Source organism: Portunus trituberculatus, chromosome 17, assembly GCF_017591435.1.
Source record: "Portunus trituberculatus isolate SZX2019 chromosome 17, ASM1759143v1, whole genome shotgun sequence".
Lineage (NCBI taxonomy): Eukaryota > Metazoa > Arthropoda > Malacostraca > Decapoda > Portunidae > Portunus > Portunus trituberculatus.
This window is the reverse complement of record NC_059271.1, coordinates 15,980,348-15,995,347: the sequence shown is the minus strand read 5'-3', so window position 1 is coordinate 15,995,347 and position 15,000 is coordinate 15,980,348. Positions and strand designations below refer to the sequence as shown.

The 15,000-nt window shown below is 45.5% G+C and overlaps 1 protein-coding gene across 3 annotated transcripts in view; it reads right to left on the bottom strand.

Moving 5' to 3' along the window:
- Window positions 1–15,000, bottom strand: part of LOC123504761 — a 229,214-nt gene that overhangs the window by 172,653 nt on the left and 41,561 nt on the right. For all 3 annotated transcript variants that reach the window (XM_045255563.1, XM_045255564.1, XM_045255565.1), the window contains exons 4-5: window positions 12,115–12,134; window positions 11,036–11,080 (exon numbers count right to left, since the gene is read on the bottom strand). In XM_045255563.1, the coding sequence (XP_045111498.1) occupies window positions 11,036–11,080; window positions 12,115–12,134 (65 nt within the window). The remainder of the gene's footprint in view (window positions 1–11,035; window positions 11,081–12,114; window positions 12,135–15,000) is intronic.

The window sequence follows — 15,000 nt, the reverse complement described above, 5'->3', positions numbered from 1 at the left end:
CGAGGCATAGTTCAAAGTCCCCCACAAGAAGTACCACTTGCCCATCGTCTCAAGCGATATAAAACACTAACTGGAGCGACAATTCGCCGCATGAATCATTCTCGTCACTACCCTATCATTTTCCCACCATTCCTCTCTTTCTACTCTCCACATTCTCCCTCCCCCCTCACTCATTCCTTTACTTGTCATATCGGTTATTATCTTCATCATCCTCTGTTAACTCCTCCCTTTCTCCTCCTCCTCTTCATCCCTCCTCATCGTTAACCATCAACACTACCATCGACATTACTGTCATCCTTATTCCTACACTTCTTCTTCTTCTTCTTCTTCTTCTTCTTCTTCTTCTTCTTCTTTTTCTTCCTCTTCCTCCTCCTCCTACTTCTTGTGATGCTTCTGCCTCCTCCCGCAGGAACTCGGCGGGTCGGGCCGGCTCCTCGGCACCCAGAGGCGCCGCGCGGGACCGGGCAGCCCACAAGTTAGATGTCTTGATAATTAACGATAATGTCTGAGACTCATTTAAGGCGTCGCCATGTTAAGACGTCGCCCTTCGCCATAATTCATATCGCGGCACCATTATTTTCGCTTGTCTTTTAAAATTAGTTTTCTTTACATTTATCAAGTGAGACGGTGGAAGACAGCCAGTAACGAGCCATGTTTATTACGCCTCTTCACCCTTTCCCCTCTTCTGCTGTTACTGTTAATCCAAAATTCATCTTCAGTCGTGTTTTGAAGTACTACTCTGATTAACGAGGCCTCACCCACCCACCCCGAAATACAGACTTGTTATTCCTAACCTAACCTAATCATACCACTAGTGAACAAACAAGTAAACTCGGGAAAGACGAAGCTGCAGCCGAAAGAAAAAGGTGATTCCATTAAAAGGGAGATGAAAACAAGCAAAGGTCTCCTCGACCGGTCACTGTTAATGACCTAGATTTGAAGTTACAGGAGGGAGGCAAGAAAGGGCTGAACCGTGGGAAAGAAGAGGGAGAGAGGAAAGACCAAACTCAAGTAGGGTTACCACATAATTCCATATATCTTTTCCCTTACATATCACTCTTCTGTGTTGATTTATTTGCTTACTGTGCACTCCTGTAGCGTTTTATTACACCAATTGTAAAGTCACGGTCAAATGTCTAGGAACATACACAACTCATTCACTTCCTTCAATATTAAGTCCTCTTTCTCTTGTATGATGAGGGCTGTCAGTAGATTTAAAAATAAATGTATTGAAGATGAGAACAAAACATTGGGAGTTACTCGATTTCTCACCACGATTGTCCGCCCTGTACCCTGCACTTCCTCACCTCTCCCTCCCCACTACCCAAGATAACCCTCACCCTGGCCTCTTTTACCATGAAACCCAACCTCTCCACTACATAGCCTCAATGTATCCAAACAAACAAACAAGCATGAACATAACCTCCACACCCTGTACCCCAGCCACCACCATCACGCAGCTATAACACCACCACCACCACCGCCACCACGACCGCCTCCCCATCCTCCCAAACACTACCCTCGAGATAACCAGCGTAAGAGCAACTTTTCCCAGTATAAAAGTGCTCTCAAACTGCCTACTATTATTCAACTTCCCAACAGCGGGATTTTCATGGGTGAAAAATGTAAAACTTAGGGCCATTACTAGTGAGCGAGGGAGTTTACTGCTGTGGCCTTTCCCTCCCTCCCTCCCTCTCTCTCTCTCTCTCTCTCTCTCTCTCTCTCTCTCTCTCTCTCTCTCTCTCTCTCTCTCTCTCCTTTCTTCCCTTCCTCGTTTTGTCCTGGCAAAGCTGCATTTATTGGCTTAAGTCCAGCTTAAATTGTCTGGATACACACCTCTACTCCTACTCGCACTGCGTGGAATACACACCGCTAAACTGCTAAGTAATTAAGCTGTCTGAATACGCTCCCGCTTACCGTCTGAATACACTCCGCTACACTGCTGCTCGCACCGCCTCAACATGCATTTCTCCTTACATTCTGAATTAAATTTATCCCTATACTCCTGCACTCTCTTATAACATTCCTCTATACAATGCCAACTCTTCTAATGCTGCTGTGTTACTCCTTACATTGCTCTTTCCTCTGCTGCTATTTACACTGACTTGCATACTATATAGACTTGACTACGTGCACCTTCTATTCTCTCTCTCTCTCTCTCTCTCTCTCTCTCTCTCTCTCTCTCTCTCTCTCTCTCTCTCTCTCTCTCTCTCTCTCTCTCTCTCTCTCTCTCTGTGTGTGTGTGTGTGTGTGTGTGTGTGTGTGTGTGTGTGTGTGTGTGTGTGTGTGTGTGTTTCACTGTTTGATCTGCTGCAGTCTCTGACGAGACAGCCAGACGTTACCCTACGGAACGAGCTCAGAGCTCATTATTTCCGATCTTCGGATAGGCCTGAGACCAGGCACACACCACACACCGGGACAACAAGGTCACAACTCCTCGATTTACATCCCGTACCTACTCACTGCTAGGTGAACAGGGCTACACGTGAAAGGAGACACACCCAAATATCTCCACCCGGCCGGGGAATCGAACCCCGGTCCTCTGGCTTGTGAAGCCAGCGCTCTAACCACTGAGCTACCGGGTGTGTGTGTGTGTGTGTGTGTGTGTGTGTGTGTGTGTGTGTGTGTGTGTGTGTGTGTGTGTGTGTGTGTGTGTGCAGAGAGGTCTTTAATTACCAGGAGCGACTGGGAGAAAAGTTACCTCGTAAAGAGAGTATTTGAGTCCTGCGTCATCGCCCCGCACAGAGACATGACAGGGAGGGCGACGACTTGGGCCAGAGAATCAATGTCAGGAAGAAGACTCATCCCAGACACCGTAAAGTCCCATTACAGAACTTAGCTCTCTCTCTCTCTCTCTCTCTCTCTCTCTCTCTCTCTCTCTCTCTCTCTCTCTCTCTCTCTCTCTCTCTCCTAAAGCATCCAGTGTTCCTTGCTACTCCTTCACCTCAAGACCTTCCTCCCTCTACTAATTCCACTACTCAAATCTTTTACATTTTACGTTGTTCATCCCATATTACTTTCCCTCCTCTCTCTCTCTCTCTCTCTCTCTCTGTTCATCTTCCCTTTCCTTCTCCATTTCCATACCATTACCCTTCCATCTCAGTAAAACATCCGTACCTTCCTTTTTGCGACTTTTCGAAGGAACATCAAAGCGGAAGACTGACACAGAGAAAGAAAAACATATATAAAAAAATTGAGGAAAGGTAGGAGAGAGAGAGAGAGAGAGAGAGAGAGAGAGAGAGAGAGAGAGAGAGAGAGAGAGAGAGAGAGAGAGAGAGAGAGAGAGAGAGAGAGAGAGAGAGAGAGAGAGAGAGACGAGAGGTTATGTAGAAAACATGGAAAGCGCAGCAAGGGAAAGAAGAGTAGGGAAAGAGGAGTACAGAGGAGAGGAAGCAAGTACACATGCTAAGGGAGGGAAAAGAAGAGCGACGGAGGAAGAAATATGGAGCTGCTGCTTCGTAAAGGAGGAAAAAAATATATATTCCCCTAACTTACACCAGCGAGCAGAGCAGGATAGACAAGAAAACTAAAGAAAAAAAGTAGAGGATGATGAAGAAAGTGACAAAAATTAGGGAAAGGAAAGGGCAGAAAACGAGGAATAGGAGAGCAGGAAGGCGGAAAGGAAAATATGTGAAAGAAAGAAGAACCACTGTCTTATAAAGAGCAAAGCAAAAAACAAGAACGTTCAATCGAAGGGGAAAGAAATGCAATGGCGATCAGGGAGGGCACTCAGGGGCGGGACACGGCTGGGTGGAGCGAGGCAAGGTCAGAGGTCACGAGCAACACCAACATAACAATAACAACAAGACGAGAAGCAATGGAGCGGCAACATATTGTATCATCGGGCACGTGTCGTGGGTGGGGGAGGGCGGTTAAGCAGGCCCGCCCGCCCTCACCAGATTACAACGTCTCATATTGGACGCGGTCGTCTGAATGTATAATGGATTGCAAGCTCAGCGTCGCCTTACTAATAAAGCGACCTATGGATCCCTCCTCCTCTCCTCCAAGCCCTCGACGGTGCTCCTGCTGTTAGTGAACACACGCACGCACGCACGCATGCACGCGCACACACACACACACACACACACACACACACACACACACACACACACACACACACACACACACACACACACACACACACACACACACACACACACACACACACACACACACACACACACACACACACACACATTCAGTGACATTTCTTTGTTGATGCAGCACGAGTCTAGCACAAGACCAAAAGCACATACACACAGATAATGCAAGAAAGGCTCCTTGGTGGGCGGACGCTGCACCATGGAGCGAGGAATGCCCTTATCAATAGTGCAAAAATATACTGTTACTGAGGGTGGATGGCAATGATGTCTGGAGCAAGGGTCAGGTCACTTGGGGCCGCGGCTAACGACGGTCCGGCGTCCCATAGTAGCCACGTGTGCGGGTCAGGGGTCACTCAGCATGGTCTGCGGCCCATGCACAACGACGCGGACCCAGAGGCCACGCCGCCCCGCCACAGTCACCGCCGTGCTGGGGGCGCCAGCTCCGGGAATGAATGATAAGTTGACTAGCCACGCGCGGTGGTTGAATGGCAACCACTCCCGTTAACATGCCGATGTCGCTCTGCTAGCCATGCAGTAAGGCAGGAGCTGGACCCGCTTCACTACACACCCTTACACTTGCGCCGCGGACTCCCTCCCTTTGACCCCTCGCGGACTACTCCGCACAAAGGCAGGATCTGGATGCTACCTTCAACGGATCATGTGGAAGGTGGTTATGGGTCAAGCCACCCTTCCCTCTAGCTACATACCTTTGCTCCGACCAGAGACACAAGTATTGTCAGAACTTCACCTAATTAAGCAAGATATTAGGTAGTTTTAAACATGTGACAATCGTCATATAATAACAGTTCATTAAAAAATAAACGCTGGTATAAAAAAAAGTAAGTTTTCATCTACTTTTACTTTACGGTTTGGATCACCTCCACTTGTGTTAACGAAGAAAATGAGGAGAGCACTGGCACGGCACACACGGGCGGGAATCTAGGAGTGCGACACGAGAATAGCGACGCCAATCAATGGATAACGAGGCGGAATTAATACAATCAAGAGCATTAACCCCAAAACAAACATGAAGGGTGATGCTGGACGAGGAAGAAGAGAGGGGAAGGGTGCATGAAGGGAAAGTTATAGTGACGCTACGAGTGACGAGTGACGGCCCGGGCCGGGGGACGATGAGGGGCAAATTATGCAAGAGGCAGAGAGGTAAGAGTGAATCAAAAGGTAATGTTGTGACGGTGAGAGATACAGAGAAAGAGAAAGAGAGAGAGAGAGAGCGAGAGCGAGAGAGAGAGAGAGAGAGAGAGAGAGAGAGAGAGAGATGGGAAGGTGGGCGGGAGACAGTCGTGATGGAACAGACAGATGGGACGATGAGATCATCAGCGGCGCCAAGTGTTCAGAAGTCCACCACGTCCTCCTCACTCTCACGCCCGCCTGCCTCCTGTCATCACCACGCCCAAGTGACCTCAATCATACCAGCAGCAGCCTTGACAACCACCATTATTCTCAGCGTAAAGACAACACCTTACCTACACCACCGCTCCCTCGCTCTACCTGGTAATGCCACCAGGACACTGACACTGCAACTCAATGGATGAAACGTCCGTAATTAGAAGGATGAAAGTAATTTACATAGTCGAACTAATATTTGTGGGAAGTAAACACTTGATAAAACACTTTTCGACGCCATGCTTATTGAAACGTTTCCGAGTCCCATGTAAGCATTCTTTTTAGCATGTTACACTATGTTCCTGTGGTCTTCAGAGGTGTTTTGATCAATTTATTTATAGTTTAACAAGATTTCTGCATCACGACAAAGGAAATATACCAATAAGTAGACAACTAGTTATACGAGTAGGCTTCGAAAAGTCTCCGTGAGTTTTTTTTTTTTCTTTTTCATTCTACACACACACACACACACACACACACACACACACACACACACACACACACACACACACACAGGGGTTAGAGCGCTGTCTTCACAAGTCAGAGGACCGGGGTTCGATTCCCCGGCCGGGTGGAGATATTTGGGTGTGTCTCCTTTCACGTGTAGACCCTGTTCACCTAGCAGTGAGTAGGTACGGGATGTAAATCGAGGAGTTGTGACCTTGTTGTCCCGGTGTGTGGTGTGTGCCTGGTCTCAGGCCTATCCGAAGATCGGAAATAATGAGCTCTGAGCTCGTTCCGTAGGGTAACGTCTGGTTGTCTCGTCAGAGACTGCAGCAGCAGATTAAACAGTGAAACACACACACACACACACACACACACACACACACACACACACACACACACGATACAATATCCTCCCTACACGGGCTAGATTAAGGAATAATTATTAGTGCAGCGCTCCTGACATCTACATATCATGATCTGGAACAGGAGGAGGCAGCCTATACACTCCCTATCGCCCCCTACTCTTAGCGGGCCATTATATCCCCAGCAAGATATATAGCACCGCCACGCCGTCACCCACTTGTGTTTGACTAATCTCGGGCAACACCTCGCGCCTCCACCCATCTAATTCTCTCGCTTTTGTTTCCGCCTTAAGAGGACAGAAAGTGGGAGTGAGAGAAGAGATTATGAGTTGAGGAAAGCGGTGAAATAACAGAAACACAGGATAGAAATACAGAAGATAACAGAAACAGTCCGCGTTCTTATTTAATTACTTGTTTTGATTCCTTAAGATTATTTATGCAGTTCTTCTCTCCTACGATGAGCGTCACGCCTAAGCCTGATCCACTGGGGAAAAGTGTGAACAGAAGACGCTTTAATCACTCACCAGTCACAGGCAACGAATACAGATCTCTCCCTCATCGTGCTCTGATCCTCCTTGCCACCACCTCTATTAATGACAAAGCGAACAGTGTAAATCAAAAAGACACTAATTCACTATGAAGGCAAATGCAGGTGATTGAAGACGTCAAAGTACAAGTAAATGAGAGATTTATCGTGTTCTCTTCGTTTCAAGTCCTCTGAAGTGCTGACGTCGTTACTGACCACTTCAGTATACTGGGACACATTTTCACCTTGAGATCTGTGTGTGATCAGACCATTTTATTGACATTAGGAAGGGTCTATGGAGGTCAGAAGCTAAATGGCCAGTCTTCACTACTTTAATCACCACTTAAGTTTCTGAAGCTGTATAAAATCACCATATTGTAAGAAGAATGAATACGGAAACACGTTACGGCTCTGAAGGGGTGAAATCATAGAATGGAGGAATACAGCAGGTCAGCCTCGTACTTCTACTGACCTTCACTGGAGACAGGGATCGTGCATTTACTCAGCCTTCGCAAAGTAAGGGATAGAACTGTCGAAAGTTGCCAGGGATGTTATGGGACTTTAAATACGAAGTTTCCCAGATGACAATCACCGTCGCTATCACTGAATTACCCTGAGATAATGTTTACAGGAGCTCTATTCCCTTGTCACGCCCTTTCCCTTTTTCCCTTCCAGTAAACTTTTCCTATTCGCATGCAAGCAAATAATCTGGAACCAGTACGTTAAAATCTCTCTCTCTCTCTCTCTCTCTCTCTCTCTCTCTCTCTCTCTCTCTCTCTCTCTCTCTCTGCAGAAAGGGAGGAGGAGGAGGAGGAGGAGATAGGGGCACGACGAGCCATAAAGTGACCCGGTCCCGACACGAGAGGATATCAAGTTATAAATAAACTATAACTGCACCAGGGCTAACTGATGGCCTCCCCGCTCCCCGAAGCCTAACCCCGCCGCCATCACAAGCAGATCTCACCCTAATCTCGCCGGCTTAAGGCTTAATATGGAGTGCATTCGTCACGGTGGAAAGGCCGACCAGCTCTCCAGCTACTCTGTAATGGCCCAGATTAAACTTGTGTTTGTTTACATAATTAGAGAAGGGTAGAGAATAGACTCTCTCTCTCTCTCTCTCTCTCTCTCTCTCTCTCTCTCTCTCTCTCTCTCTCTCTCTCAAAAGGTCACGCTCGCAAAGTAAAACAACGTTAAGTAACCATAGAGAGAGAGAGAGAGAGAGAGAGAGAGAGAGAGAGAGAGAGAGAGAGAGAGAGAGATTGTGACTGATGTCCCTTCCTTCAGTAAATCTCCATGGAACACTCTATGGTCTCACTACCACTTCCTTGCGCCTTCCAAAGCAATGTCTTCAAATTAACTTTCCTCACTCCTCCTCCTCCTCCTCCTCCTCCTCTTCCTCTTCCTCCTCCTCCTCCTCCTCCTCCTCCTCCTCCTCCTCCTCCTCTTCTTCTTCCTAGTGCTCCTCCTGCTCCTCTCTTTCTCTTTCCCGCACACTGGACTCTCGCCAAATTTATTTACCATTAGTTTCTATTGTTTCTCCGCTGGAAAGTGTGCAGTGCGTGATAAATCGTCGCCGATTATAAACATCAACGTGGCAAGATGGAGCAAAAATAACAACAGTGGTTCTGCATCGTGGGAGAGATAAAAGGAGGGAGAGGATTCAGAATATGGAGGGATAAAAGGGATACGAGGAGGATGAAGAAAAGAATTTGCAATAAAGGAGGAAGGAGTAAAGAAGACAAGGGCATGTAAGTGTAGCAGGCAAGCAAGAGAAGGGCGGAGGAGAAAGGAGGAGCGGCGGGACGCGACGTTTGATACACAACAAGTAATGGAGAGCTCTCATTTGAGGGGCTGCTCAGGGCGCGAGACAACACAATCGACGATGCTCTTTTAAGGATAACTTGCAATCTAACTCAGGTGAAACATACGGAAATTAAGAATCAGTTAAACCTTCCTTAAAATGGCGGAACTTTCCCACAGGTATTTTGTTCCGTATGTGTGTGTGTGTGTGTGTGTGTGTGTGTGTGTGTGTGTGTGTGTGTGTGTGTGTGTGTGTGTGTGTGTGTGTGTGTGTCTGGCATCCCACACCCACCGCTCCAGATACGTCTCCTCAATGCGAGTGCGCCCCAGGAGTGCTTCGTCAGCGCACAGACCTACCTGGAGTGAGGTGCGTTAAGTCTGTCAACACGCCCGCCTCGCCGCTGGGTAAGTGGGGCAAGGCGGAGGTTACGCAATTGACTGCTCGTATCCTACTCTCCCAGTACCGGGGATTAGCACGAAGCGGACATTCCAGTAGGTACACTAAGTTCTTTCGTTACTACGACACCCCCTTCCTACTCATCACCCACCCTTTCAAACGTCTCTATTTTCCTTCCCTCATATAATCTTCCACTCCCTCACTGAGCTACGTCACTTCCCTCATTCCCACTATTAGCGAAGCCCACATTCCCCTTCCTTCCCCTCACCTTGACACCACAACTTATCTCCTCCTCCGTCAGATATCTGGACATTGTTACTCCTCTTGCCTCCCATCACCAACTTGATTTCCTTTCCCATTGCGCAGACGCCACTAATGTTGCCCTTATTATAATGCACCATCACTGCCTCTCTTCCACTCCATTACTTAACGACACTTCCCCACCCCATTAGCCACACCATTCCTTAGCCCATTTCTCTCTAACTCCCTCAGCACTAGCACTCCCCATTCCCACCACCACCACTCCCATCTCTTACCATCAGCACTCCCGATTCCCCAGCACCACCACACCCCTCCTCCAGCACCAGCATCACCTCCTGCAGCAGTGGAGGACGCTACCACTGGCCTCCCTGTCCCTGTCCCTGTCCCCACCCCTGCCCCCGGCGGCCGCGGCTCAACAAAGATTCTCCCTCTCCCCTTTATTTGGCCATTGCAACTCGGGGCCACTCCATTTCTCCGGGGTGTGGGAGTTTCACGCTCTACTGGCCAAAAATGGACCTAAACGAGCACAGTTCTCGCTGTTGGGACTCGTTAAGCCGGGCACACGTGTTAATTACGAGCACCCTTAATGAACCGAGTACAATATTTACACCCAAAGTTGACAGGCTCCGTTTGGGGGTGGTCGGGAAAACTGCATGAAATATGGTTCAAAGTCACCGGGGCGACCGAGCAACCCTCCCGCTGCAAGCCCGTTGTTCCCCTCCACCATCATCGTCATGTTTATATCAGTGGGTCCCCCGCAGGTCCAATTCCTCCACTAGACGGCCAGTGTCTGCCTCGTCGACCACTCCCGAAGGGCTCTCGCCGCCGCTGCTTCAGGTCGGAGAGTACACACGCAGAAGGGTCAACTGTTGCCCTACATAACAAGTCTTCTTTACCGCCGTGCCGAGGAGGGACTCACGAAGTGCAGCGATAGTAGTCTTTTCCGAACCACCATCCCAACCTCTTCCTTCCACCTAGCGCCTCCAGTGCTGCTACTGCTCCCCTCCCCTCTCACATGACCATGGACTTCGAAAGTAGGATATTGGAAAGCGACGTGGCAGTGCAGGGCGTGCAAGGCGACGAGAAACGGCGCGGAGTGATCAAAAAATGAGGTGAAAAGCCAAGCACAAGGGGGAGGTATAAGCGAAGAGCGAGGTAGGGAGGCATTAGAGGAAAAGAAGCAGCAGGACAGGGAGGAACATGCACGGCTGAAGCAGATATGGAGAAAGGCAGCAATAAGGGAAATAGAATCACAGCAAGGGAGAGAATTCAGAGAGGGAGGGAAGGAATGGAAATACGGGAGGACAACCGAAGATAGGGATGGAGAGAAGGGTCAGGAATAAAGAGAGGAACAAGAATGGAATAAAAGAAAAAAGTCAGAGAAGGACAAAGAAAGAAGGGAAGGATCAGGTATAGTGAGAAGGATCAGGTGCCGAAAAAAAAAATTCCAATGGTGAAACAAGCAAAATTGATGAGACATAAAAACACATTGTAAAGACGCGTGACTGAAGTCAAGTTAAAGACTGAAGTAGAATATGCAAAACAAAGAAAAAAAAATAACCAGTTCACATTTGCAACACATTAGGTGCATTACAATATAATGTAAATAAAGAGACAATAAAGAGAAGGAGCGAAAGTTCAGAGAGACGAGACAGTGTTCTGAGTGAGTATAGAGTTAAAAAAAAATGTGTTGTTTAACACTGGCAGGTGTAACACTAGCAGGAGTAACACTCACCCATTGTTGTGGAGGTCCGCTGTCTATCTCCGGCCCATCGAGTCCCTGTAGAGAGGGGGCATCGTCACAACACGTTACATATCAAAAGGCTCCACTACTTTGTTCTCACTATTGTTTTAGTTTCCTGTGCAAGCACACCGATATACTGCCGCCTGTAGTGGAGTCTCCTCGTAAAAGCATGCAGGGCTTCGCAAGGAACTTGATAGCTTGTTTTATCGCATAACTCTGATAACATGTCTGTTCTACCCTACCATTGCTGCATTGCTCCCCGCCCTATGAAGCTGCACACTATGGTGCGGCTCGGAGCTCGGGAACATCTGTGGAATAACCTTCATCCATCTTTTAGGAATAATTCATCAAACAAATATGAACCAATTAACTTCAGAAAAGAGCATATCTCTACCAAGGGAGTTATTTTTCCACACCCCTGACAGCTTTACCCTCCACAAATGTAACCACCGTAGATCTCATAGGGATGAATTCTATGCCACTTTCCAGCGTTGTCTCTCCTTCCTCCGATCTAGCCAGCCTAAAGGTCTGCGTCACACTACCTGTCTCAAGTCGGTCACGTAACTACTTCGAAGGGGAAAATTAATCAAAGCTGCCAAATACCCTTCCGTGAGATAGGAATAATGAATAGTGCCACAGCCACCACTGAAGCAATATCCTTTTCTTAGTCTCACCACAAACTGGAGTTGCAGACACCCGCCACTTATTTAGTGGAGAATACCTTGGTCCACATCCAGCCATCGAGAAGGTCCTACTTAAGTACGTAAGTACGAGGAGTCTCCACCACAAGGCGTCAGACACTAATCTCAATTTACGAATACATTATACAGTTACTGCTGCTGCTGCTGCTGCTGCTGCTGCTGCTGCTGCTGCTGCTGCTGCTGCTGCTGCTACTGCTACTGCTACTACTACTACTGCTACTACTGCTGCTACTGCTACAACTATTACTAAAACTACTATTTATCTATTTGCCCATATACCTACTACTACCGTAAATAATATCGACAAAGCACCATCACCACGCCTCGGATGTCCTAGCGTGCGTGTTGACACGCAAGGAGAACACTCACCTCTTTTTTCCTCTTCGTCCCTGAAAAGAATGAAAACTTGAGTCAGACAAAATATCTCAATATCAATGGGAAAAGACCATAACACTTCATGTCCCAAACACACACTGAACCGTGATTTACCTTAACAAAGAATTCACCATTAAGAAAAAATGTGATTATGAGAGTATGACATGAATAAGAATTAGAAACAAATAGATAAAGGATTATGAATAACACACACACACACACACACACACACACACACACACACACACACACACACACACTGTACCTGCAGGTATATAGTGCATCATGAAAGACGTACAAACGTGAGTATACAAGTTATCTTAGATTTCTCACAAGATGCTATTAGTTAGTTGGATGTGTGTGGAGGGGAGGGGCGGCTCATCCTGGGTTGAATAAGTCTTAGGTATGAAAGCCACAACACCTGAGAGAAGGCAGTTTCCTAGTTTTTCAACTCAGATGTTACACATTCCTGTTTAGTATCGTGGCGGTGTAATTCTTCGAAATGAATGCATTAATGTCAAGGACTCCATGGTAAATCATGAAATATCTGCTTTTCACCGTGACTTCAGACATCCAGCTGGTAAGACCTCTGATTGTTTCCTTCCACTCTTTTCAGAAAGCAATGACGACCTCTTATGTGGAGACACTTAATCCTTAAAGGTTTTCATATTAAGTTAGATAGCCGAGAGTTGAGTGGTACTACTTTGTATAGAGAGTTTACCGACCCATTGAATACATCATTATACAGTTCATGTAATAGTGACGTTTTCATCAAGTATGGAATGTAGTGGCATGCGTGGCTCTGTTTCCTTTGCTAGTCCTCATCTGGCAGGGTTCTTTGATGTCGTGTCGGTCAACAGCCACTTTTTGCTGGATGTCTGCCGTCATTCACCATCTTCCTAGAAGCGCGTCGCTTTAATCCCTCATACTACCTTGATGTTTGCATGCCCTGCCTTCCAAACGCCACGCAGTGGAGATGCAGGTAAATATGAGCGAGCTATGTATCTCGAAGACACAAGTCTTTATTTTTTTCCACGGTTCCTGCAAAGCACAGTGCTCCCTAATGGGAGAAAGAAGGTACAAATGTCCGGCGCCACAGTTATTCCGTTTCTGGGACAAAAAGACAAATACTCAGGATGGAGCTCCACGTTCAAGTTCAGGTTCAGGGTTTTTTTTTTATGCACACACACACACACACACACACACACACACACACACACACACACACACAGACACAGAGAGAGAGAGAGAGAGAGAGAGAGAGAGAGAGAGAGAGAGAGAGAGAGAGAGAGAGAGAGAGAGAGAGAGAGAGAGAGAGAGAGAGAGAGAGAGGTGCATGGTGGGCATAAATGTATTATATTACACAACCTTTCGCAACCGAGTGCTCAGTGCCAAGGTAGGCCTAGAGAGCCTTGCTTACTGTGCTAATTTCATTCTAGCGACGGGCATTGGCGAGTGTGTGCCGCCTACCTCCCCATATGTATATATATATATATATATATATATATATATATATATATATATATATATATATATATATATATATATATATATATATATATATATATATATATATATATATATATATATATATATATATATATATATATATATATATATATATATATATATATATATATATATATATATATATATATATATATATATATATATATATATATATATATATATATATATATATATATATATATATATATATATATATATATATATATATATATATATATATATATATATATATATATATATATATATATATATATATATATATATATATATATATATATATATATATATATATATATATATATATATATATATATATATATATATATATATATATATATATATATATATATATATATATATATATATATATATATATATATATATATATATATATATATATATATATATATATATATATATATATATATATATATATATATATATATATATATATATATATATATATATATATATATATATATATATATATATATATATATATATATATATATATATATATATATATATATATATATATATATATATATATATATATATATATATATATATATATATATATATATATATATATATATATATATATATATATATATATATATATATATATATATATATATATATATAAAGGATATGGAAATATACATTGTATACACACACATACACACACACACACCGCGTAGTGTAGTGGTTAGCACGCGCGACTCACAATCGAGAGGGCCGGGTTCGAATCCCGGCGCGGCGAGGCAAATGGGCAAGCCTCTTAATGTGTAGCCCCTGTTTACCTAGCAGTAAATAGGTTCGGGATGTAACTCGAGGGGTTGTAGCCTCGCTTTCCCGGTGTGTGGAGTGTGTTGTGGTCTCAGTCCTACACGAAGATCGGTATATGAGCTCTGAGCTCGCTCCGTAATGGGTAAGACTGGCTGGATGACCAGCAAGCGACCGAGGAGGTGAATTACACACACGAGAGAGAGAGAGAGAGAGAGAGAGAGAGAGAGAGAGAGAGAGAGAGAGAGAGAGAGTGGGGTGGGGGGGGAGCACGGTGTTCACTGCACTATCTGCCGAGGTAGTGACAGGAGGGCGGGCCGGCCGCTAACTCGCCCCGGCAAAAACAGGAGAGAATGAATGAGAGGAACAGGTCGAGGTGGAGGGAAGGCAGGTCAAGAGAGAGAGAGAGGGAGGGCTGGAGGGAGGGAGACGAGAAAGGTCGGTCGGAAATCTGGAAGGGGGAGTGAAAGGGAGGGAGGTCTATTGGGGATGGGGATGATAATGAGAGAGAGAGAGAGAGAGAGAGAGAGAGAGAGAGAGAGAGAGAGAGAGAGAGAGAGAGAG